This window comes from Chelonoidis abingdonii, chromosome 19, assembly GCF_003597395.2.
Source record: "Chelonoidis abingdonii isolate Lonesome George chromosome 19, CheloAbing_2.0, whole genome shotgun sequence".
In the NCBI taxonomy this organism is placed as follows: domain Eukaryota; kingdom Metazoa; phylum Chordata; order Testudines; family Testudinidae; genus Chelonoidis; species Chelonoidis abingdonii.
Window position 1 is genome coordinate 18126284 of NC_133787.1, and position 24834 is coordinate 18151117.

Genomic DNA, 24834 nt, shown 5'->3' on the forward strand with positions numbered 1-24834 from the left:
GTCAAAAAAGAATCTGAAAATACAACTGTGATTTTTTTAACCTCACTGTCCTTTTAATAACAACATGCAAGCCAAGCTGAACAGAATTGAATCGAGAGCTGTATTGGCAAAACTAGTCATTTAGCTGAAAGAGAAATCAGTCTCAAGCATCCATTTTATTTTTAGAAACTAAAAGCTATGATAGACTATTTAAAATGGAGAAAATCCTTCATATACTTGCATAATAGACAGGATAATGCTCTTTAGAACACCAGTGTCTTGGTTTTATATTTCAGAGTAGCAGCCGTGTTAGTCTGTATCTGCAAAAAGAACACGAGTACTTGTGGCACCTTACAGACTAACAAATTTATATATAATTTTTTAATCTGGGAAATAACCAATATCTTTGCAGATATTTCTTAAATCAAGTCAAGCACAAGAAGAGACAGCTTCTATATTTCATTTCCAACTGTGTTCTGAGTCGCTCTGAGAAGTCCTGCTGAGCATCTTGAGAGGAACAATACTAACACCACCAGACTAGAGGATGCCTGGAAACATGAAGTCACCCAGCCCTTCCAGAAAGATTCTGCACTTAAGCTGTGAATGGTGAGAAAGGCTTCAGGAAATAAAATAAATATCATAATTAAAAAAAAAAAATCAATGTGTAGGGAAGTTTGCATGTACACACACACGTGCATGGAGAGAAGATTTATATAAAAGGTGTAGTTATCAGTTATTGGGTATGACATTACATGATGAAGTTTAAAGATTAAAACAAATCTTGTGAGAGTATGAAAAGCCTCTGTAACAGAAAGATGTGTTTATCTACATAGTAGAAAACAAAAAGACACCCCCCCCCACTCTCCAAGTATTTCTAACACATCCATCACCATTATGTCTAGGCACTAACCACAACAATTAAGAAATGGCATTATGTCTGATAAGAAATTCTTTGCTCTTTACTGCTTCTAGATTTAGCTATTTTTATTTGAAGGGTTTTTGTTTAAACATTCATTATTTGACCTTCACTATTCAAATGAGATTCAACTGTGTAAATACACAAACTCATTCAAAACTAACACTGGAAAAAACATCTATTTTTAGCAAAGAAAAAAATAATTTGATTTCTTCTTCCCTTAGAAGACAATTATTCCATTTAAGCCCTACAACGTTCTGTAGGGGACAAAGACCCACTCCTGCATTTTAGGCTGACAATCTATAACTGATTTTAGCTATTTACACTTGTCAGGTGACTATTGATTGTATTTTGGCTTTTGGGGGATGAACAGAGGCTTGTGGGTGTGTCTCAAAGTCTCCTTGTGCGGGGCTACAGCTTAAGGGGACCCCATCTGCCTCCTCTTGTGAACCCATAATGAGAGCCTATCAGCCTCTTCCCAAACCCCACAATCCTTAGGAAATTACTTGGACTCCCAACCTATCTTCTCCATGCAAATATTAAGCTCATTCCCCATAAGCCTAAGGCCTCTGGGAGATGAGCTGGCATCCCTGACAAGCCTTCCAAGACTTGCAAGATTTGTGTGCATGCCTACAACAAATGTGCTAAGAGACTCCTAAGGTTTACCTATGGGCGATGGGCATGAGCCCCCTAAGATTCATTGTACAGAAGGGTATGGGCCTCAGTGAACCTCTGAAATCTTGCAGAGAATGAGGGAAACAGGCTCATTATAACGTTTTCTGGCTGTTAATGTACTTACACAGACAAAGCCACACTTCTGAAGATGGTAGTTCCAAAATTCTGCCTGAAAGGAGTTCCCTTCCTGTAGATCTTAGAGGGATCCTAGGTACAAACCTCACATTCAGGGGAAAATTTTAAAAACTAAGGAAATTCCAGACAAAAACTTCTTTGGAGCAAAGGTAAGGTTGATAGTACGTACCAACAGCCTAAGAATGCTGTAGCTGGGGAAAATACAACCCTTAAAAGACCAGGAAATTCAAAGTTAAACTTACAAGAAACCCAAACATTTGAAAGGACACATGTTTATTTATGGTACTCAAACTACCTCAACTTTGCTCCTATATTCAGAGTAATTCACTATGCAAATCAGAAAATGGAGGTTTCTTACCTTTAATTGGAGGTTTTTTTACATGTGTGGTCTCTATCTGTATTCTACATGTGAGCATGGATGCTCCCCAGGCACATGAGTTCAGAGATTTTTAGAAAGTAGTGTCCATTAGTCCACATATCCATAGTTGTTCTCCTCCTGCTCTGAACCAAAGGTATAAGGGGCAGCGCGGACTAATGCCTTTCCAGCTCCTCTTCTTACTGCAAATCAGATAAGATCTGAAGCAGAGGGAAAGGAAGGCATCCAGTGGAAACAGATAAGGACCACATATCTCAAAGACCCTCCAGTTACAGGTAACTAACCTCAATGTTATTCCATGCGTGGGTGATTAACAGGGGGTACAATGATGTAGTTGGTATAGATATTTGTAGTATACCTCTATCTTGATATAATGCTGTCCTCAGGAGCCAAAAAATCTTACAGGTGAAACCGCACGCATATTAGGTGAAACCGCACTATATCAAACTTGCTTTGATCCACCAGGGTGCACAGCCCTCCCCGGAGTGCTGGTTTACTGCATTATATCCAAATTCATGTTATATCAGGTAGCGTTATATTGAGGTAGAGATGTACCGCAGTTCTAACAGTTCCATTTGCAGAAAAGGCTTGACCTAATGTTTAAACGCTTCATGAACATCTGGTTTGAGGCAGCCACAGTACGGATATCCAGTATAAACAGCTCTCTAAAAGATGCTGTGGAGGTTACTTGGGCCCTACTGGAAAAGAATATCACCCCATCCAAGGGAGGAATACTTAACAATTGGTAATAAAGAATGATGCAGCCAGAGATACACTTAGAGAGTCTCCGAGCAGATGCTTGTCCTCGCAACCATTCCACTATACTCACAAAAAGTCTTGTTGATTTTCTAACTGGTCGTGTCCCTTGCAGGTAGAACACCAGAAAATCTGACATCTAGAGAGTGAAGTCTCCTCTCCTACTTGGAAGTATGAGGTTTTTGGAAGAAAACTAGTAAGCGGATGGATATATTTACCGATGTGAAACTTAGAAATTACTTTAGGGACAAATTTTAGGTGATGACAAAATGAAACTTTTTTCATAAAAGACATAGTATATTACGGATCAGTCATGAAAGCTCCCAGTTCACTCATCCTTCTAGTCAAAGTGATGGCAACTAAAAAGATGACCTTCATGGAATGGTAAGACATAGAACATGTAGACAGTCATCGAAATGGTGGTCTGGTAAGTACTGACAGTACAAAGGTCAGGTCCTGTTATGGTGCAGATTTCACCACTGGTGGGAAGGTCCTAACTAGATCCTTCAGAAATCTAACTGTTGTTGGACTCTGTCCTCTTGGAAGAGTTTGTCCTTGAAGTCCCAAATCCTCAAATAATTTTGCTAACGAAGCTTGGTAGTTGGCAATATGGAACTGAAGACGTCTAGAAAAAAATATCTTCCCCTCCCCCAGAAGATCAAGTTGTTTTGAGTCCTTATCTGTCAGTGTAGCCTTAGAATGTTGTAATTTAGAACTTTCAGTGGCTGCTTGTGCCACCAGGAAGTTGGGTCCTGTGTGTGTAAAGAGGAACTCAGCCCCTTTGGCTGGTACAAATGTTTCTCTCAGCCCTTTTGGAGACAGGGTGCAGGAGATTGGAGCATGATACACCATCTTAGCTGGTTCCATGATGGCATCATTTACAAGGATGATTACCCTACTGGGGGGACCAAAAGATCGTAAAATGTCAAGGAGCTGATACAGGGTATCCTGGACCTCCTCTAGTGGAATCTGGAGGTCATTCACCATTCTCTGCAGAGGCTTCCGATATTGCCTGGGGTTGTCAGGTACGGATGGCGAAGATGGGACAACTGTCTACTCTTGTGAGGAAGACAAAACCTAAAAGTAGCTACATGTGGATCCAGATCAATCCCCCCTTCCTCATGCTCTGATGGAGCTGGTAGGTGTCGGACAGAAGAGGTACAGTGGATTAATCCAGGATGTCTACCGTATGGATTCCATGGAACCTAATAGGGCCAAGTAGGAAGGATCAATCAGTTAAGGGGGACACCATTGTATTGGGTACCACTGTTTCCTTAGGTAGTCACATCTGGGTGAAGGATAGAGCCCAGATCTTTGCGAGTCTGTCTGGACTTACCTCATTATGTGGGGATGACAGATCACCTGGAGCCTCCAAAGAGAATGCCAGTTCCTGCTCCACTTGTACAGCCCATCAGTACCAATGACTGAAAGCTCCTGCTTAAGGGCTAAGGAGGGGATCATTCATGTCTCCTGGAAGTAATTTCCTTCCTCTGGTGTGCCACTGTCTCACAGGAAGGTCAGATCGGAAGGAAAAAAGAGACTGAGGCTAAGGAAGGGTGAAGATATCCTCTGACAAGGTGTAAGTTTTGGTCTGTCCCAGAGTCTGGGGCGTTCCAGTAGCTGGGACCGATGGATTCAGTGCATCCACAGTCATCATGGATGGTAGTTCTTTAAAGGGAAGGGCCAGTATTGTCAAAGAGTCTACAGGTGAACTCTCAGATGTTGTTGTCAAGTGCCAATCCTTCAGCTTAGAAATCAGACACAACAATAGTACTGGCGGATCCTTTTTCCTTTGCACTTTCCCCTCATGGCCAAAGGATTTAAGTGAGCCTAATTCCTTAGAATCCACCTGTGAGGATTCACTTGATTTGGAGAGAGCCAGGGAGTGATCTCTTCTGGAAGCAGATCAGGAAGGACATGTGGCCTTATGCTTGTCATGAGAAGCCCTGGATGATGACTCTATGAGCTTAGCAGCTCTGACTTTTGTTCCTGAGCATGTGCTTGGAGGGGTACTCATCAGTAGAGACTGACATACAAGGGGGTCAGGAAGGTCAGTTCGGAAGGAAAAAAAAGAGACTCAGGCTAAGGAAGGGTGAAGATATCCTATGACAAGGTGTAAGTTTTGGTCTGTCCCAGAGTCTGGGGCGTTCCAGTAGTTGGGACTGATGGATCCAGTGCATCCATATCAAACTGAGGTCTCATAGCCTTCTCCATCATATGTTTTTCCAGCCAGCGCTCACGAGACTCATGGGTCTGAGGGAGAAACAAGCACCAAATTCTGCGCTTAACTGAGGTATGTGCCTCTCCCAGAAAACAGAGGCAGCACTGGTGCTTGTTGCTCATGGAGGAGGAGTGGAGGCAGGAAATGCAGTTCTTAAACCGTGGGACTCTGGGAGTAGTCTTTGTCTTGGAGAGAGACTCCCAGAGGCAGAGAGAAAACTAAGTTATACTAACTATGCTAAAATTATTTACAATACATTTACAGGTTTGTTAAGAGAAAGGAAGCATGGAGAAATCTGTGGACACAGAGGATTATAACTCAGGCCATGCAGGAGTAAGAAGGATCTGCACTGCCCCTTATATCCTTGGTTTGGAGCATGAGGAGAACAACTGCATATTGCAGACAATGGATACTATTTTCTAGAAATCTCAGAACTCAGGTGCATGGTGCACATGTGTACCCACATAAGGAATACACAGAGATCAGCACTTGAAGAACATAAGATACCTTTGTTCACTCAAAAAGTTTTTCATCTTATTAGTCAATAAAAAAACAGAATTATTTATTTACTCACAAAGTGTTTGCGCCAACTCTGGCATTCACACACTCCTGGGGATGTGTGCGCGTGGTGGTGGGGGGGGGGCAAAACTACTTTAGACAATCTTGATTAGATAAAAGGCACACTTATAATAATCATTCACTTTTCCTCACTAGGCTCCAATGATGCAAGTTGTTGAGATTGATAGGCTCCAATGATGCAAGATTGGGCCTTATGATTGCACTTGCTAACCACTGATTGAAGTATGTATGTGATACAGAGCTAGCACATTTACAGTGGAGATATTATACCATTTACAAAGCAATATTCTGCAGTGAACATTTTTGATATTCACCTGTAAGCTGCAAAAATACAGTGACTATTCAAAATCTAAGCCACTAGCTGTGAACTTAAAAAAAAGTTTTAGAAAATGTCTTTGATCCAAAAATAATTTATGCAGCTAGAAAAATAACTAAGGAAGGAAGATTGAGAGGTTCAGATTGCTAAGGAAGAAGCCAGATCTGGGGGGAAGGAGGGAAGAATTACAAATATATTGAGTAGTGTAATTGTGAATTTCCATATTTTCAAACACTGATTTTCTTGTAAGGTTACACTTCAGCAGAAATTACCACAGGTGAAATTAAGAATCAACCTGCATTGATTCTAGTGGTGCAAGACTGAGTCTCAGAAACCTGCGTGCTTACAAATACCTATAGTTACAAAGTGATACTTTGCATCCTTAAGAGAGAATTATAAAATCTTACCGTGTAGAATGGAATCTGCAGCAGGTTCTTTAAACAGATTGTATGAAATTAAAAAAACAAACAAAACCTGAATATTTTGTTTTGCCACATACTCCTCTCTATAATCTACATTTCTGTACTATATTGTCTGTCAGTAAAATAAGAAGAGAAAATTCTACATTAGCACAGTTTAATTTTTTTATATAAACTTTTGTCTAGTTAAAGTACTTCCAGTAAGAAGAATAATAGTACTTAGTACTTACATTGCACCTTTCACCTAAGGACCTGAAAATTCTTTACAAATATTAATTATGCCTCATAATACGCTTGTGAGGTACGTATTTCTATCCCCAATTTTACAGATGGGGAAACTGAGGAACAAATAATTTAAGGGGCTTACTCAAAAAAGTCATACAGACAATAAGCAACAGAACTTAGAATGGGAATCCTGTTGTCCTGTTTTCCAGTGAGCTGCGAGGAGGCGTGGCCCCCCTCAGAGGCGGAAGCGGAGGGAACGCTGTAAGCCACCTGGTGGGGGGAGATCCAGGAGTACCACGCCCCACACCAGAAGCAGAAGGGTGGGACAGGAAGCAGAAGTATAAAAGGACAGCCCAGCAGTTCAGTTGAGAGAGAGCTGCCTAAGGAGACAGATGCTTCTTCCTCACTGCTGGAGAGAGAGCTAAAGAGAACCACTGCTGCACTGGGGACCAGCCTGAGCTTCCAGAGAGCCCTGCCACGCGTGACACTGGGGAGCTGCTACTGATATCCTTGGTAGTGTATCCTGGAAAGACTGAGGACGACCCCTGGACACAAGTACACCCAAGGGGAAGAAGTAGAAAGCAGCCCAGGGAAACCGGACAACAGTCTGGTTGGAAGTTGGCCTGAAACAAGGTCAGTGTGTTGTGGGCGAATCCACTGACCCACTAGTGGACAACGCCGCCGCTGTTAGGGTCCTGGGCTGGGGTGTGATGGAGTTGGGTGGGCCTGCATCCCCCCTGCCACCACATTCTTGGGATGGGAGCACTCCTCCTCCTTAGGCCAGGCAGCCTGTGCTCCTCGGGCACCCCTACCGGAGCCCCATAGACTGTGCTTGGCGCTCACCACTCCTGCTGGAATCCTGCTTAAAGGCAGGGTGAAGAGACTGCTACCGCTCGTTCTGGTTGCAAGCCAGAGCCCAGATTGTTTACAGCCTCACCCTGCTTGAAGGCTAATTCTCTTCTTTTCTTTTTGCTTGGAAAAGACTCTAGCAGACCCAACTGGGAAGAGGTGTGGTCTCCCTCAGAGGCGGAAGCAGAAGAATGGCACTGCCAGTGCCATACTAACATTAGATCTGTGCTATAACTCCAGCCAGTAGGAAGAGGAACAGCCAAAGCACAGACAGGCGGGTAGAAAGTAGGGCCCAACTGAGGCTACCCCTCCAGACTCAGAACTGTGCAGGCAAGACCCACACACACTCTGGGGACACTACAGAATGTTCTGCCTTTCTCTGCCCTGTGCCAATTCGCTGTTTGCTCCAACTCTCCCCCTCCCTCCTCAGGCCCTTCAGCTCAGCTTTATTCCACACCTGCCACTCCTACCCTGCTCTGTCCTCTTCCCTTTTCTTTCCTCCTAACTAACCCCATCCCTCCAATAGCCCACAAAATTATGGAACTGCAGTAAAAGCTCTTTAATCCGGCATGTTGGGGGAATGGGAGGTGCCAATAATTGAAAAATTCTGGTTAACTAAGAGGGAGAGAGTTTGGGTGTGGTGGGGCTGGGTGTGCCGGATGGGGGGCACTCACCTCTGGTTGCTGCTTGCGGAGAGCTGCCAGTCGTTGCAGCCTCTAGGGTGGCTCTGCGCATGCTGCTCCTGTCCACAGAAGTCATCCCCATAGCTCCTATTGGCGACAGTTCCAGGTCAAAGGGACGGGGGGGTGGGGGCAGGGTGTGCAGAGCCGCATAGCTGCGCTTCTGCCTAGGGGCTACAAGGACTGCTTGTGAGGGGCCACCTGAGATGAGCACCCCCTGGATCCAGCACCCCACACACACACCCCTCAACCTCCAGCCCTGCACACCCCCTAAACCCAAACTCCTTCCCAGAGCAAGCGCCCTGCACTCCCCATGCCCCAATCCTGCATACAAACGCCCTCCCAGAGCAAGTGCCCTGCACCCTACCCCCTTATTCCCCAACCGTGCACCCTTCTGGCACCTAGATTCCCTCTCAGAGCCCAAGGCCTGCACTCCCCATACCCCAATTCTGCCTCCAAACTCCCTTCCAGAGCCCAGGTCATGCACTCCCCCGCACCGCAGCCTCACACACATCCCCCGTCATCCCGCACTCCAAATCCCTCAAGGCCGTTCCTCTACCTAGGAGCAGCGGAGACATGTCGTTGCTTCTGGGGAGCCATGTAGGGAGCCTGCCGGCCCCGCACCTACTGGACTATAAACCAGACTTTATATGAAGATTAGAAATGCCAGTTTATAGAGCTTACCGGCTGGTACACAGCCGAATAACACAGCTTGGTTCACTTGGCTTCTGTGTTATATCCCTTCTCCCTCTCTGTCTTGTCTATGTAGACAATATTGTCATTATTTTCATGTATTCCCATCTGTCTGTATCCTCCTGTTCTCTCTTCTCTTATACTCAGATTGTAAATGGTTTGGGGTAGGCAATGTCTTTTTCTTCTGTGTACCGCACCTAGCAATGGGATCCTACTCTATGACTTGAGCTCCCAGGCACTACAGTAATACAAATAAGAAAACAGTAGTAATAATGAATAAATAACCACTAGCTCACTTAGAAAGCACTATGTTAGTAAATTGACTCAGCATTGGGTTTGCCAGTCTAAATAAAGGTGACTTACAAAAAAATGTTCAAGTCTCCCTCATCTCCAGTTAAGACAATATTAAGAAAAACTTTAAAGACCAAAGCTGTTCTTTGGTAACTGTATAAATTTCCTCCCCAACCCCCACACTGGATTCACCATGAGAATCAAATTTTGCTGTATCTTAAAAGAGGATTTTAAGCTTTGAAATAGGCAAGGATTGCCACTCTGCAAGTCAGCTGTGTCGCTGACTTTTGAGGTAACAGAAAAGTACCAGCAAAAACAACAGGGAGTACTTGTGGCAGTTGTTTTTGCTGATACAGACTAACACGGCTACCAATCTGAGAAAAGTACCGGTACTTTTAAAAAAAAAAAAAAAGTGCCCACCCTTTTAAACCGTCAAGAATAATGTTTTTGAGTAAGATTCCCAGGGCTTAGTCAGTCCTTACGTTTTTGATGTTTTCATTCAGTATACAGCTGGGACAATCCTCTCAGCATATTTGGATATATTTCTCCAGCCTTTGACTTAGATCAGTGCTACTTCACGTACATATGGGTCACATTATAAAATAATTTAACCCTTCAAGGATCATAGACTTTCAATGCACTACTGTTTAACAGTAGCAGTTTTAACTTAGTGGCTGACGGAGGAAAAAATTAATGGTTTCAAAATCAAGTTTCGGATGATTTTCAACACTAAAAGGGAATTTGCAAAACTAAAACATTACATCTATTAAGATTCTCTTTTCAGAAATGAAGGCATATGGGTATTCTAGAAAGACAAAAACTGCCTGAGAACTGAAAGAATGAATACTTGAAAAAAAATGCAACGCGGGAGCAAGTTTAAAACATTAAAACATTTTAAAATCACAGCTCTGCTGCTGCACTCACTTTTTTGCCAAAAGTCACTTAAGGACAATCCTCTGCCAGAGTGCTTTGCCCTTGTAATTTGGTTCTCTCTGCATGTATGGCACCATCCACCTCTCCTTTATTTTTGTAAAGCCACAACTCCCTTTTCCCCCATTGACTGACAATATTTAATGGTTCAGTGACAAATTTCCTCCATTACTCACCTTTTCGGGGTCATAAGTTTGGGAAGAATACTTTTTGAGTCTAGACCTTTGCGGATATAATATAGTAAGAGACCTATATCCAATATTTTTGAGAATGTAAAAATGAGAATGTCTGGCAGAGGTAAAGTATGATGAAAGGCTTATATTGAACTCCATTAAAAAACCTATCTGGAAGAGGGGGAGAAACCCAAACCAAATAAAAAAAAACAAACCCCCCAAAATAAATAGACCATGTTCAAGATTGATAACAGAGAAGATTCAAATGATGGTGCAAGCTACTTGAGATTTAAAACACAAATGACAGTAGTTAGATCACAAACAAGATGAGTTGTTTAAAATCTTGATCAAAGGTGACAGGGAAGTAGAAAAGTTGTAGACAATTCAATTTTAACCAGAGTTAAAAAAAATATTAAAAAAACCATACACAACTGGAAAGAGAAATAAAATTTGCTATATGTAAGGACAAATCTGATTTTATTCAGTTATCATTCTGTACCTGAAAAAGTAACAAATAAATTTACCAGTTTTGCATTATATGAATTCTACACAGCCATTGATCAGGGGCGAAAACAATTTTTTTTAAAAAAAAAAACCTGTTAATTTTTACAAATATAGACTGAACAAACAAATGTTTTTACTACCTGATTGCCAAACAGGTTGAATCCATTAATTGCTTCTAGGGCTGCTTTTGCTAACCCAACAGAGCTGAGGGGGAGAAAAGAAAGACATTTGTTATGCTTACAAACCTGGAATTTAACAAATCAATACTTGATGTTTCTTTCAGAAGCAGAGTCTCTTCTTGATTAGTATTTTGTGTTTAAACCCTAAACTAATGAACAATGGTGCAATAGGTTGTGTTTATTTTCCAGAATTTTTTTTTGGTTTTTAATTTGTCTTTAAAAGTCAGTGACCATCTGGAAAAAATGCATCTGGTTTCATTTTGCTGTTGGACATCTAGCATTCTGCGCTTCAAGGCTTTGCTAGTGGGAGGGAGGGGGAGAAGCAGAGCTGCAGTGCGCTCGTGAAAGGAGGTGGAACCAGGTGAGCTGGGGTGGGGGTGCCCCTGGGAGGGCCACAGTAAGTAATTGGGGGTGCAGAGGAACCGCTCCCCGCTCCAGCTCATCTCTGCCTCCTCCTCTGAGCATGCCGCCGCCGCTCTGCTTCTCCCCTATTCCCCCTTCCAGGCCTGCTGGGCTAAACAGCTGATTGGCGCACCAAGACTGGAAGGGAGGGAGGGAGGAAGAAGCGGAGCAGTGGTGGCGCACTCAGGGCGGAGGCGGAGGCACAGCGCAGGTGAGCTGGGGCGGGGAGCGGTTCCTCTCCCTACCTGATATAACGCGGCCTCATCTAAAACACAGTGAGATTTTTTGGCTCCCGAGGACCGCATTATACTGGGGTAGAGGTGTACATAAAAGGTTGTTACAAGAAGGAAGGAGAAGAATTGTTCTTAACCTCTGAGGACAGAACAAGAAGCAAGGGGCTTAAATTGCAGCAAAGGATGTTTAGGTTGGACATCAGGAAAAACTTCCTAACTGTCAGGGTGGTTTAAGCACTGGAATAAATTGCCTAGGGAGTTTGCGGAATCTCCATAATTGGAGATTTTTAAAAGCGGGTTACACAAACACCTATCAGGAATGGTCTAGATAGTTAGTGCTGCTACGAATGCAGGGGACTGGACTAGATGACCTCTTGAGGTCCGTTCTAGTCCTATAATATGTATAGACTTTATGTGAGTGTTTTGTTTTTTTGTTTTTTAAACACACACACACACACACACACACACACACACACACACACACACACACACACACACACCACTTTGTTCACCTGCTATTATAATAAGGCAAAAATATCTCCTCTGACCTTTTGTCACCAAAAGAGGATGGTTAAGTCCATAAATGGCTATTTAGCCAGGATGGGTAAAGAATGGTGTCCCTAGCCTCTGTTCGTCAGAGGATGGAGATGGATGGCAGGAGAAAGATCACTTGATCATTGCCTGTAAGGTTCACTCCCTCTGGGGTACCTGGCATTGGCCACTTTCGGTAGACAGATACTGAGCTAGATGGACCTTTGGTCTGACCCAGTACGGCCATTCTTATGTTGCATCATAACCATCTACTGGTGGTTCTGTTGGGCAAAACTGCTTAATTTCTGGCCAGGGACCTTTATCAGTTGGCTGAAAGCCTACCCAGAAATGAAAAGGAGGTGGCAACTAATTACCCCTTCTGGATAAACATTCCTCTGCCATAAGACAACACTAAATCTAGCCCATCATCCTAAAACTCAGCTCACATTCCTATCATATTTTTTCTCCATGTTACGATCCTCTCTCCATAGGGTTACTGGATGTTCCAATTTTATAGGGACAATCCCAATATTCGAGGCTTTGATTTTTTTAGGCACCTATTACCCTTTCCATCTCTGTCCCAATTTTCTTTTTTTACAGTTGCTATCTGGTCACCCTATCTGTCCCATAGAGAAAGGCCTATAGTAACAGGAAAAGAGATAAGAAATATTTCTTAAATTATGTCCACCCACTTAACAGAAAAGATGCATTTTTCACATGATGCATCTTTCACTGGAATTCCCACAGTATCAGAAATGTTCTTGCCCAAATCATGCATAAATTATATTTACTAAAAGAAAAGTAACTGACATTTTCATTATAATGTTCTGCCTGAAGTTGTAGCTTCCACATCTGAACAAGAAATTCATCAGCCAACCTGGCTAGGTTCTAGAACCATTCTTTACTGGAAGCTCAACTGTACTTAAAATATACCAAATTCTTTTCTAAATTTAAAAAAATATCAAAGGAATCCTTTCGGGTTTTGCTTTATAACTGAGAAGCCACTGAAACATACAAGAAGGCCATTCTCATTAGCGCCAGGCGGTAATCAGGCAGCAGCGTACATTAGAGTAACATCTAACCTGACTGACCTTTCATGTCACTAAAGCGGCTAGCAGAACGTGTTCTGGCACTACAGGAAGATGATTTTGCTATTATGTCTCAATCTAATTTTCGATGTCCACTTTTTTGATATTTTCATGGCTATATATAGATGCTTGTTCACATACAACAATTAGTACAGAGCTTGTTGCCCAGGTTCCATCTTTAACTGTTTATGCTTCCCACTACACAGTAAAAATAGTAGCACAAAATGTTGTGTGTTCTCTCTTGCCTCTGTGGACATTGCATGCAGAACAGAAAATGGGAAACTAGGATTATTCCTTCTAGGAGTCAAACAGCCAGGTAATAGTTCACTATAACATTACTTTTCATTTACATTTTTTAGCAACTAGTTAAGGTCCACATAAAAATATTGCAAATTGATAATCAACTTGAGACATTTTTACAATATAGTATGTAAACAAATGTTTTATTTTTGAAGAAATAATAAGGAACCATCTATTTACAAAATTCTACAATTTTCTAAATACAAATTGCAAACCAAATTAAAATTTATAAACCTTTCTAAATCAGCAAAAAACTGATTTTAAAATATATAAAGCATTCACAAAGCATCCATTGTAAAGTCAAATGGTTTGTAGTTTGTGGTTTCTTTCATTTTAATAATATATAATCTTATACTTCCAAGGGTCACCAACACTTTGTCAATACAGAAGCAACAGCAATATTTTCTTCTAGCTAACACATTTTTTGGTCTTAGACATATTTTTTTAAAAAGAGTTTAAGGTGGGCTAATTCAAATCTACAGACAGTTGACAGATTTATCTGAAAACAGATTATTAAAAAAAGCAAAACCACCATCATAAAGAGAAAAAGGACTTCTTTACTCTTAGGGTATCATGAATGTGATTTTTTTTCAAAATTTACTAAGTAGGTTCCTTTTCATTATCACACTTTCTACCTTAATACTCTCTAATAATTTACATTTATTATGGAAGTCTTAAAGCAAAAAACCAACAATCATCCACTACTACAAATGTGGTGAGTCAGAGGAATGACAAAAAAGGCACCATCCCTGAAATATTATTTTAAATGATACACAACTAAACTACATATACCAGAACTTCAACTGTCAACTATATTGAAATAAAAATGAGCTAAAACAGTAACATATATGAAAAATGATTCTGCATTAGTACAATGGGGGGAAGGATAGCTCAGTAGTTTGAGCATTGGTCTGCTAAACCCAGGGTTATGAGTTCAATCCCTGAGGGGGCTATTTAGAGATCTGGGGCAAAAATCTGTCTGCAGATTGGTCCTGGTTTGAGCAGGGGGTTGGACTAGATGACCTCCTGAGGTCCCTTCCAAACCTACAATTCTATGAAAAAAAAACCAAAGGTCAGTTTTTAAAATTCACAGAGCTTCTATAAAGTAAAATATTAAGATAGCAGATTAATGACAGTTTTATTACAGACTATAAACAGACACTACAAAAACTAAGAAGATCTCTTTAGACAGCTGACAAATCACATGTTATTTTCTTCAATGAGTGACTGCTTGTATATGTTTAAAATGGTAATCAAAATGACAGTGTGAGCCTTTCATCACTATCCTTGATCTTTAACTTGATCATAGTGTTATCTCTCACCTTTTCTCCTTATCTATCCCTACTTCATAATCAATCTAACATGCTGCCAAGATCATTTGCTGACATCATCCTTCTGATATTCTAATCATATCCTCCCCTTGAATCTCTTCACTGGTTTCCTCTTGCCTTCTCTAGCATCTAATTCCTACTGCTTGTTTTCACTTTCAAGGCTCCACTCAACCCTACATCATAATCATTTATTTGTTTGTTTACGCATTTACACGTCATAAGCATGCATAGTGTTTCAGAGTTAATTACAAAAACGACAGTACCTTCTTTTTAAGCATATCATCTCATTAATATTAAAAAAAAGGAAGATGAACAAGGAATAGGAGAGATGATATAGGGGATGAGAATTACGAGAGAGATTGTGATTACATATGCATCCTGTTGGTTTGTTTTAAAAAGTTGCTTAAATTGAAGAAATGGGAAGAGGAGGTCAGTGATGAGAAGCAAACTGAAATAAATGAGTTTTAAGGTGCGATTCGGTTGTGCACAGGAGTCAGGCAGGATGCACCAGAAATAAAGGCTGGCATGTGTAAAGTTGCAAGCATGCCTGTGAGAAGCAAAACAAAAAAAAGGGTTATCAAGGGAAGCGGAAAGTGATGAGATACAGGGTATAAATGGGGAGCAGGGTCCAAGAAAGTTCCAGAATAGAAAGTCTCCAAGGAGGTGACATCAGGAGAGAGAAATAGTAAAAGCCTCACCATCCTATAAAACTGGTGGATCATAATACGCTCACTCTCTTCCCCATAGTTTCCTAAAGTTGCATCCAGGGAAAGGAGAGAGAGAAAAATCTCTTAACACAGGAACTCATTGCTACTGCTGAGAATCTCAGCATCAATCCTCACCCAGACTAAAGTCTGCCCTCCATGTGAAGCTGCTGTCACCACCATTATGCAAGAGACATCGTTTGAAGAAAGGAGCTCCTACTAAGGATAATGAGTTATACCAGTGTTCTCCAAACTTGGGACGCCACTTGTGTAGGGAAAGCCCCTGGTGGGTTGGCCGCTTTGTTTACCTGCTGCGTCCGCAGGTCCGGCTGATCGCGGCTGCCACTGGACCTGCGGATGCGTTAGGTAAACAAAGTGGCCCAGCCCAACAGAGGCTTTCCCTACATAAGCGGTGTCCCAAGTTTGGGAAACACTGAGTTATACTGTTAAGATTAAGATGGTGCGAAAATGCCTTAAGTGATGTAATATACTAATATTGGGAAAGTCTGAAGGATCTGGAAAGTATTAATTGGTGTAATATTGTAGTTTCTTTATTGGTAGCAATACTTGTGTAAATACTGGTCAATTACTTCAAATTACTAAATTATTTAATTTTCTCTACAAAAATGCAACTTCACCTATATGGAAAGACTTTTTTGTCATATTCTGTTTGGGATATGGATTATGTAAATAAGGAAATATAAAGAAATTAGGATACTAGATTATATCAGATCCCCTTGCCCCCCTTCACCCCCCCACAGAGATACCACGAGAGTGACCTTGACTCAAAGAAATTCATGGCTTTGAGGAATAAGTTTGTCTCTAGAGGTATTTTGGCATCAGTCCCTTCTGTAGAGAAACTACAATTAATCACTGCCAGGAATTTATATTTTATAATTTTGACATTAGAATTCTTTATCTAATTAGATTTCTTTATTAGAGCAATTTAAAAGGGAATATTTGGCTAAGGGGAAAATACTAGTTCATATGAGTCAACGATAAGCCCAATTTTTTCTGACTTTGAACTGATGTTATTTAAAAATGGTTACATTACCTACAGCTAACAAATTATATGATTATGTGCAATTTCTCAAAAAAGATACAAGTATGGATAAGCTATATGTTGAACCTTGCTTGTACAGTGTCAAAAGCATTTTGTTAGAGAAGTTTGGCTGGGAATTTTTACAGACAAGTTTTTCCTTGTAAATATACCACCACATATTTATGGATATTCAATATAAAAATGTTTTAAAATAAAGTCAGATCCTAGTCAGGAGAGCATCTTATAACTATGCAGAAGATATTTGCAACAGAATGGAAGGGGAAACATGGCTAGTTGCAGAATTGCATGTATTATATTTAGCACACAGTATTTCTGTTTGACTGTTTTCATTACCAGCAATGCCATAAAAAAGTTGATTTCAAGCTGTATCATTTTTTTTAACCCATCACCAATAGGTTTATAAAACCTCAGTTTTCCTTTCAGAAACACTGCCAGAAATAGCGCTTGTGGGATTTAATTCTAATTGGTTCAACAAGAGAAAGCTGATTATGTTAGCCAATAAATTCTGCTTGGAGCAGCTGCCAGCAAAGACTGGTAAATTCCCTTTGTTTTTAAACCTTCGGATGATTAGAAAGTTGTTGTTACCCAAATAATGCAATGAAGTAGTAAGACAAACTCACTGGTGGAATGGATACTAACCATTTCCTTAGTGTCAAGTCTCTCAAAATAAATTTTAACTTTATTCTAGCAGTTTTATCTAGTATAGTTATGAAAGAGCAACTGGTTTAACTGAAATCGGCATAGCAACTTAGGGTACGTCTTCACTACCAGCCGTATCGGCGGGTAGAAATCGATTTCTCGGGGATCAATATATCGCGTCTCATCTAGACGCGATATATCGATTCCGGAACGCGCTCCTGTCTACTCCGGAACTCCATCAATGCGAACGGCGGTAGCAGAGTAGACAGGGGGAGCCACGCACGTCGATCACGCGCCGTGAGGACGGTAGGTAACCTGAACTAAGATACATCGACTTCAGCTACGCTATTCACGTAGCTGAAGTTGTGTATCTTAGATCGATCCCCTCCCCTAGTGCAGACCAGCCCTTAGTTAAATCATGTTTCTTGGGTGTTATAGCTATATTCTAAAAAAAATGGATACGGTCTATGAGCACAAGATAAATCCATTGCTTTGATAACTGGATTACATGTTAATGGAGAAGTCCCTATTTCTTCTTCCAGAGGAACATCTTCAATACACATGAGCAGACATTTTTGGAGAGTGAGGGCAAGAAGAACTGACTGGCAAGAACTAACAGAGGTAATAGTTGATTGGAAAGGAAAGAGCAACGACACTCAGGCAGAATAAGTTATCTTATTTGTCTAGGTAAGGGGAGGGGACTCACAGAGAGTATAAAAAAATATGGATTCCTCCATAGTGAACCACTTTAACTTGTATTACTTTTACTTGCTCACTCAATATTCCTAGGTAAACAATCAGTATTAATTGTAGCTCACCAGTATCCTTCTACCTTTGCTTATTCAATACTTTGGAGATTTCACTACTTGCACAAACACTACTTGCAAATAAAAATACTAGTGTTTTAAAATTAAAAGGCTGTTTTCATTTCCCCATCATATAATAAATATTCCCTCATGTTAATAGTCTATCAGACCCTTCCCCTACTGTATGCTAGTGACTGCTATAAGTGCTATATTTTGCAGATGACAAATACATAAGGAAGATCCTGCAATACTACAGTAAGAAGGAAAAGTGATAATATATTTTAACAATTGAAATAGCAAATATGTCTTAAGATAATGAAAAGCTATTCAAAACAGTAAGCAGTATAAGATTATGCGCATTATGAATGCTATTAAATTTCAGACAGTTGATGATTTAATCATTAATTACTTCTTGTTGGAGGAGTCAAGAAAAAAAAACAGAATAGAATTTCTGCTATTAGGCATGTTATGTTCATTTCTCTTGGGTCATTTGTACATTACATACACTATGAATTAATATTGTAAGAAATACGTTCTTTTAAAATATAAAGCTCTGGTCATAACTCCTAAGGAACTTTCCCTTCTTTTCCCCTTTAGGATGGACAACAGCACAAGATGAACACGTTGTAGGAACCGAGTATATGCTATACTCTTTGTGAACGATGTTCTAGCTCTAGATGGCCTCAGAACAAAACCTGATCCAACCATTCTTGAGATTTGGGGTAGTCAGGACCTGGATCTATTTTTTTTTGTCTTAAATCCATGTCTTTATTAATTTAACTAACATTTGTATTCCCTAATGCTACTGGCATGACAAGGAAATTAACTGAGTTACTAAAATGTCATTAATTACAGCTTTAAATTGCTAAATCTGTCCCATAACCTTAATGAAAGACAGAAAGCAGGCACTAAAATTTGTACATTATTGCTAATTACTAATCAAAATCTTAGACAACAAAAAGTTCAAGGACCCTTGCTTGGATTGTTTCCCTCTAAACATAATAGCAAGAGACAATGTATTTTAGCATATATAAGCCTAATACATATTACTTATTTTGAAAGAAAAAATACTTAAACAGTTGTTTCCCATTAAATTTAGCAACAGGTCCTCAATTAGCATTTGTCTGAATCCTTTGATAAACCCAAGAATATCAGGATTCTCATCTACACCTGCACTTCTGTTCCTGAACCCACAAGTTGTGGCGTTAAAAGGAACATTACAAACGGTGACAGAAATAATGTCCAATAGCATAAGATATTGCACATATGTGTGTGTGATTAAATAATATGTTAAAAAAGGCACTAAACGAATTTAAAAAGGCAGCCAGCCAGACCAACAAAACAATCTTAATAGAGGCAAACATGACAGCAGCATATGATCTGCTCAACAAAGAAGCACAAGATCAAGATTCCTGTGCCTTTTTGACCAGGAATATGGAGATGCTGTATTCTAGAAACATCCTATCAACAGTACATATGGTAGATGTCACAGAAACATTTTTTTTGTGGAGGTACTCAGCAGATGCTTGGAGAACATCTTGATAAAATGGTTGCAGGACATATTAATTTTTCAGAAGCTCAAACACATGGGTAAGGAAACATACTATTCTAAAAGGTGTTACAACGCTTGCCTTTGAACCAGTGAAATACAGCAGACCTGAGATTCCCCTATTGAGATATCCAAGAGTAAAAGAACAGAGATGATACAGATATTGCAAGCACATTGGGTATTTTTGAGGACCATACTGTATTAAGTTTATGAATGGTTTATGTATCATTCTGGAATTATATGCAACTCCATGGGGGAGAAGACTATCACAGCTTCTTCAGGAACTAAAAAGTGTGTGTAGTCGGGATGGTGAGTAAGGTAAGTTGCTGAGACCGTAAACAAACTCTGGAAAAGTACCACCCTCTGGGGTGATCTGCATAGACTGGTTTAAATCAAAACAGGTTTTCCAAAGACCAATAGTCAAAGAACAAACTTGGAATATATAAAAGCTGAGTATAAACAGACTCAAGGGTCTTTCTTCTGATTCAGAAATAGGAATAATTTTGGCCTACCAAAAGCTGACTTCAGTGTAGCAGCATCTTTATAACTGTGAGGATCTGGTCCAAAAAGTTTTTCACCATTCAGTGGCAATTAGAAACTAATTATCACCAACTTGAAAGTAATCTAAAAGAAAACTCTACCCTTTTGTAAATACTTCAAAGATATTTGCATCTTCGGCATCACAGGTTGGGCTTTTTGATTATCACTCAAATTACTTTATATCAGACAGCATCCTGTATGAAAGAGGCCTACATCCATTAACGATGACAAGAAATAACTTCCAATTCTGAAAGAAAGCATAAGTTATGAGCAGGAATAATCACTCAGATATTAAGTGACAAGAATTCAGTGTCAGAAGTGTACTGAGGCTTAAGAGCCTGCTTCACAGTCCGTAGCCATTAGAGAGGCTTGGACAAACAATTCATCTACAGCCTTGAGTAGCATTATATACATTTCCTGAATGATTTCTGATATTCTCCTATGCCACTCTACCAGAGCAGTGGTACACTGAGGCAGCGCATGGAGTATTTTGGAGTAGCCTAGTCTCTTTTTTCCATCCACACTGATGCCTCAGTGCACATTTCTCACCCACTTTTCCTGAAATTGGACTCAGCTCTTTCCCATGAAGAATTAAAGGACAAAAACCTCCAAGAGATATTAGAGAGAGTAAGGATATCTGTGCATAGGAAGGGAGATGGAGAGGGCAGCAGCTTACACACTTTCTGTGATGGATTAACCAAAAGTCAAAGCTCTACTTCTCAGCTTAGAAAAACAAGCTACAAATGTCATCATCATTTTGGGAACAACAATGCACTCAGTCCCATATGGCACAACAAAGATGTTCTGGTCCTTGGCTCAAGGAGCTTGCAGCCTAACTACACAGAGAGCACAACAGAGTCACTGAAAACACTGGGAGAGACAAAGGAAGGATATAACTTGGAGCACTGATTTTTCAATGGAGGCTTTTTTAATTTATTTTTCATGACGGTGAATGACAGTGGGGTAAGCATGGTGTGGACTGGCATTTTTAGACTTCATACACCACAAAAAAAAAGGAACTACTGCAACACTGTGTAATCTTGTAGATTTTTGTTTGCTTGTTTTTTGTATGTTTTGTAATTTATGTAAACAAGACTTCAAAGCATAGGAAGGATATACCTATAATTAGCAGTTTTTAATGCAATGAGATTCACAGCACATGGAGTTCCACATCATGCAACTGAATTAAGTAAAATTAATGCACACTAAAATAAGTGCACTGATTCATGATGACAAATCCTACATACTATGGATGTCATTTGTTTCAGACTATCATGCTCAATTTTCTTTTAATCTACCTTTGCAAGCCCATTTTCTCTAGAAAATTATTACAATTGTCATCTAAAAAGCCACAGCTCTATTGACTTTATAGCTAATAGAGCACAAATAGTGCTTGCATCTGATTTCAGAGTTTTCTTTCAAGAGGTCATGGATAACAAAAAAGATCACAGCTAATAAGTATACGGACATTCTCATCATAAAGCAGTTAGACCAGGTCTACATTATCCAGTAGTCTATGATGTGCCCACACAAAAGTTAAGATATCCCTGACAGTATAATCCTTGAAATGCTCTTGGAATTGAAGAGCTCAACCTATATTCAAGAACACGTTTAAAGTGAGGTAGGTCAATAACCCGCCATTTAACATATCACTACTCTAGAAACCAAAATGACTTCCGAATACTCAAATCAGACTAGAGGTAGATGAGAAGTACCCAAAGTGTTTCTTTTTTGTTTCTAGAGATGATGATCAAGGTAAATGTAACAGGAGGGATGTAGAAAATTATTATTCTGAATTTATGGGCAGTGGAAACACAATGATTTCCTTTAGATTTTCATGATACCTTCAGCCTGTGCTTTAGGACATTATAGTCTATATTTTCTGATATATGATCTCAGAGAGGACAGTGGATGGGTGAGAGTCCATGTTTAAATGCTGTGTGCATCCGAGCTGACAAATATAAAAAAAAATAAAAATCAAGACAACTTCTAAAAATCAATGCTGCAATGTTTTAAGAATTTAGGTAATAAATAGGAACAGAAGAAGCTTCAGATCTGAATTTACATAACTTATACAAGAAATAAAAGTTTTCATTTGTCTTTCAGCACAAACATTGTTTCTTCCACTAGAAGGCATGGATAGCAGGAAGATGTGGGAACGGACCACGCACTAGCGGTAGCTAAACTGAGAATAAAAACAACAAATAAGAGATCTGAACAATAAAGATGCACATGTGCATATTTTTACTGGTAGTGGATTGCTTAATGAGAAAGACACAGAACAACCAAGTGTCATACAAATGGACTTTCACACAAAAGTTAGAGGACCTTGACTTTGCGAATGACAAATTGCTCTCCCTCACCATACAGATATATATGAGCCAAAACAGGCCTATGTACAATTAGTAAGGTTGAAAATCAGCACAAAAAAACCTAAAACCATGAGAATCAACACTCCACAAGAAATACAAACAGGTTCTCAAATTGACATAGAAGACCATCCAATATTTCACACATCTTGGCAGCACTGTAAGTATTACAGGTGGAACACACATAGACATCAAAATCAGAATAGCAAAAGCCAGACATGCCTTTGTAACTCTACAGCTAATCTGAAGAACCAGAAATCTTGCTGCCCAAACTAACCTTTGAATATTTAACACCATTGTAAAGTTGATCTTCACAAATCTGCAAATTATAGCACTATACAGTAAGCCCTTAATATCAAAACTCAAAGTTTTAACAAACAGCTGCCTTAGAGAAATCCTCAGTATCAGATGGCCAGAAAAAAAAGTCGCAGATGATGAACTCTGGAGGAGGAAAGAACAGAAAACCGTTCTAGTGCCAGTGGCTCCCCTCTTCTACATAGGATCTGGTGCTCCAGCAGTGGCCCCCAAATTGGCCTGTATTTAGTCCACTATTGCAATGGGCACTAAACTACCTCTCAGCGAGCCGGTCTTCCATATATGCGTGGTATGGTAATGGGAAGTTTAGAGTGCCATAGCATGTGCTATAACTGCTCCATACACGAGCAGGAAGCTTCAGGTAAATTTTAGTAAAAATGCATATACAGCTGCAATTACAGCAACTACTTACATGTGTATCTGGTTATCTGCACATGGAATGTAGGTACAGAACTGTGCTCATATTTCTCATGAGGTACAGACTTCAGTCTCCAGAAGGCCACAATCTGGCATATTTCATGAGGACTAATTTCACAATCAGCGTCCCAAGTTTGGGAAACACTGCTCTAGACAATACATTTTAGAAGAAGTTGGAATACTACTTTAAATATTTCTGTTTTGAAACATTTCCTGAATTCTTTGCATTCACATTACATGCATTTATACAAGCAAAAAGAACTGAGAGTTTTCCCAATTACCTTGAATGCAGTTCTGTGCTGCCATTGTTGTATTTACTTCCTCTTTCCCAGACACCAAAGTCAGGTACGCGGTATGCTCTTTCCACACAAAACACCAGGTTTTGAATGAAGGACACCTATGAGGAAAAGAAAAAAAAAATCAAGGGAAACTGAAATATGCCAAAATTTCTTATTTGTATTTTTAAAAAGAAAATGGCATGGTTTTCAGACTGCACAATTGTATTTGTCACCCAATTATATTTTATTTTCTTGTGGAGTACGGTGTTCCCAACTTCAGGGGACCTCTCTGTAAAACCAATTTTCATTAAATGTTAAAAAAAACACTCCTGAGAACACTAGTAACTTAATTTACACAAAGCCCTAATGAAGCTAGGAATGCAAATAATTGGGTATTAAAGTAATGTGCTAGAACATGAGCGCGAAAACAAACAAAAAAAATCTAACATCTTGACTTTTAAAAATAACTGTTAGGGAGCAGAAGAAATTAAGCCCTATAAGTAACTCTTAAAATAAAATTTGGGGCATGGAAACTCTGGCATTGTTACTAACTGCTCATTCTAACACAGCTCTCACATGTAAAACAAGTTCTGTCCTGTTAGCTCAATATAAATGTATGCAGCACATCCTTCCATGATAATATAAAGAATGACACCATTTATTCAATTACAATCTGGTCTTAGATTACGAAAATCTACTAGAAAATAGGAAATTATTCATAGATATAGGTGACAATATGTCATGATAATGAGTTTTCTTTATTTAGATTTTAACTGTACCTGAACCACTGTGGTATCTGAGTACCCTATGAAATTAACTGAAGCTGAAAAGGTAAACAAACATTCTCTCTTCTCCATATCCAGAGAATAGGGTTTTTTGATCCTAGGAAAGCTAGGGTGAAGAGATGAGTCTTACATTTCATCCCAAAGATACTATAGTAAACATTGTGCTCATGCTTAACTCTTCCTGAACAGTTCCATGGTTTCAGACATGAAAATGGCCCTGCTATTCTCCACTATCTAACTTCCATCTCCAGCAATCTAACTTTGCAGTTGTAAGCTCCACTGGATGGGAAAAGGAGGAGCAGTTACCAGCTTTGTTGGCTTCTTGTCTCAGGAGTATATGTGAATGTGTATATTTTCTGGTAGCTGATTTGTCCTTTTCCCTTCCTCCACCAGGAGATCAGCTGATAGGGAGCCTCTTTCATTGCTTCATGGTGTCAGAAAGGAAGAGGAGGAAGAATAGGATTGTGACACTGCACCCATATTCTTCACAGCGATATTATTATTATATGATTACAACAATCATAATGTATTTTATGCAAGATAAGTTATGTGAAGTGTTATTGGAAAGGTTATGATTTACTGAATATG

At 39.8% G+C, this 24834-nt stretch overlaps 1 protein-coding gene across 7 annotated transcripts in view; it reads right to left on the bottom strand.

Moving 5' to 3' along the window:
* The window catches only part of PHKB (phosphorylase kinase regulatory subunit beta), a 232696-nt gene that overhangs the window by 102559 nt on the left and 105303 nt on the right, over positions 1-24834 (bottom strand). For all 7 annotated transcript variants that reach the window (XM_032787057.2, XM_075073813.1, XM_032787060.1 and 4 more), the window contains 2 exons: positions 23465-23580; positions 10858-10921 (listed from right to left, as the gene is read on the bottom strand). In XM_032787057.2, the coding sequence (XP_032642948.1) occupies positions 10858-10921; positions 23465-23580 (180 nt within the window). The remainder of the gene's footprint in view (positions 1-10857; positions 10922-23464; positions 23581-24834) is intronic.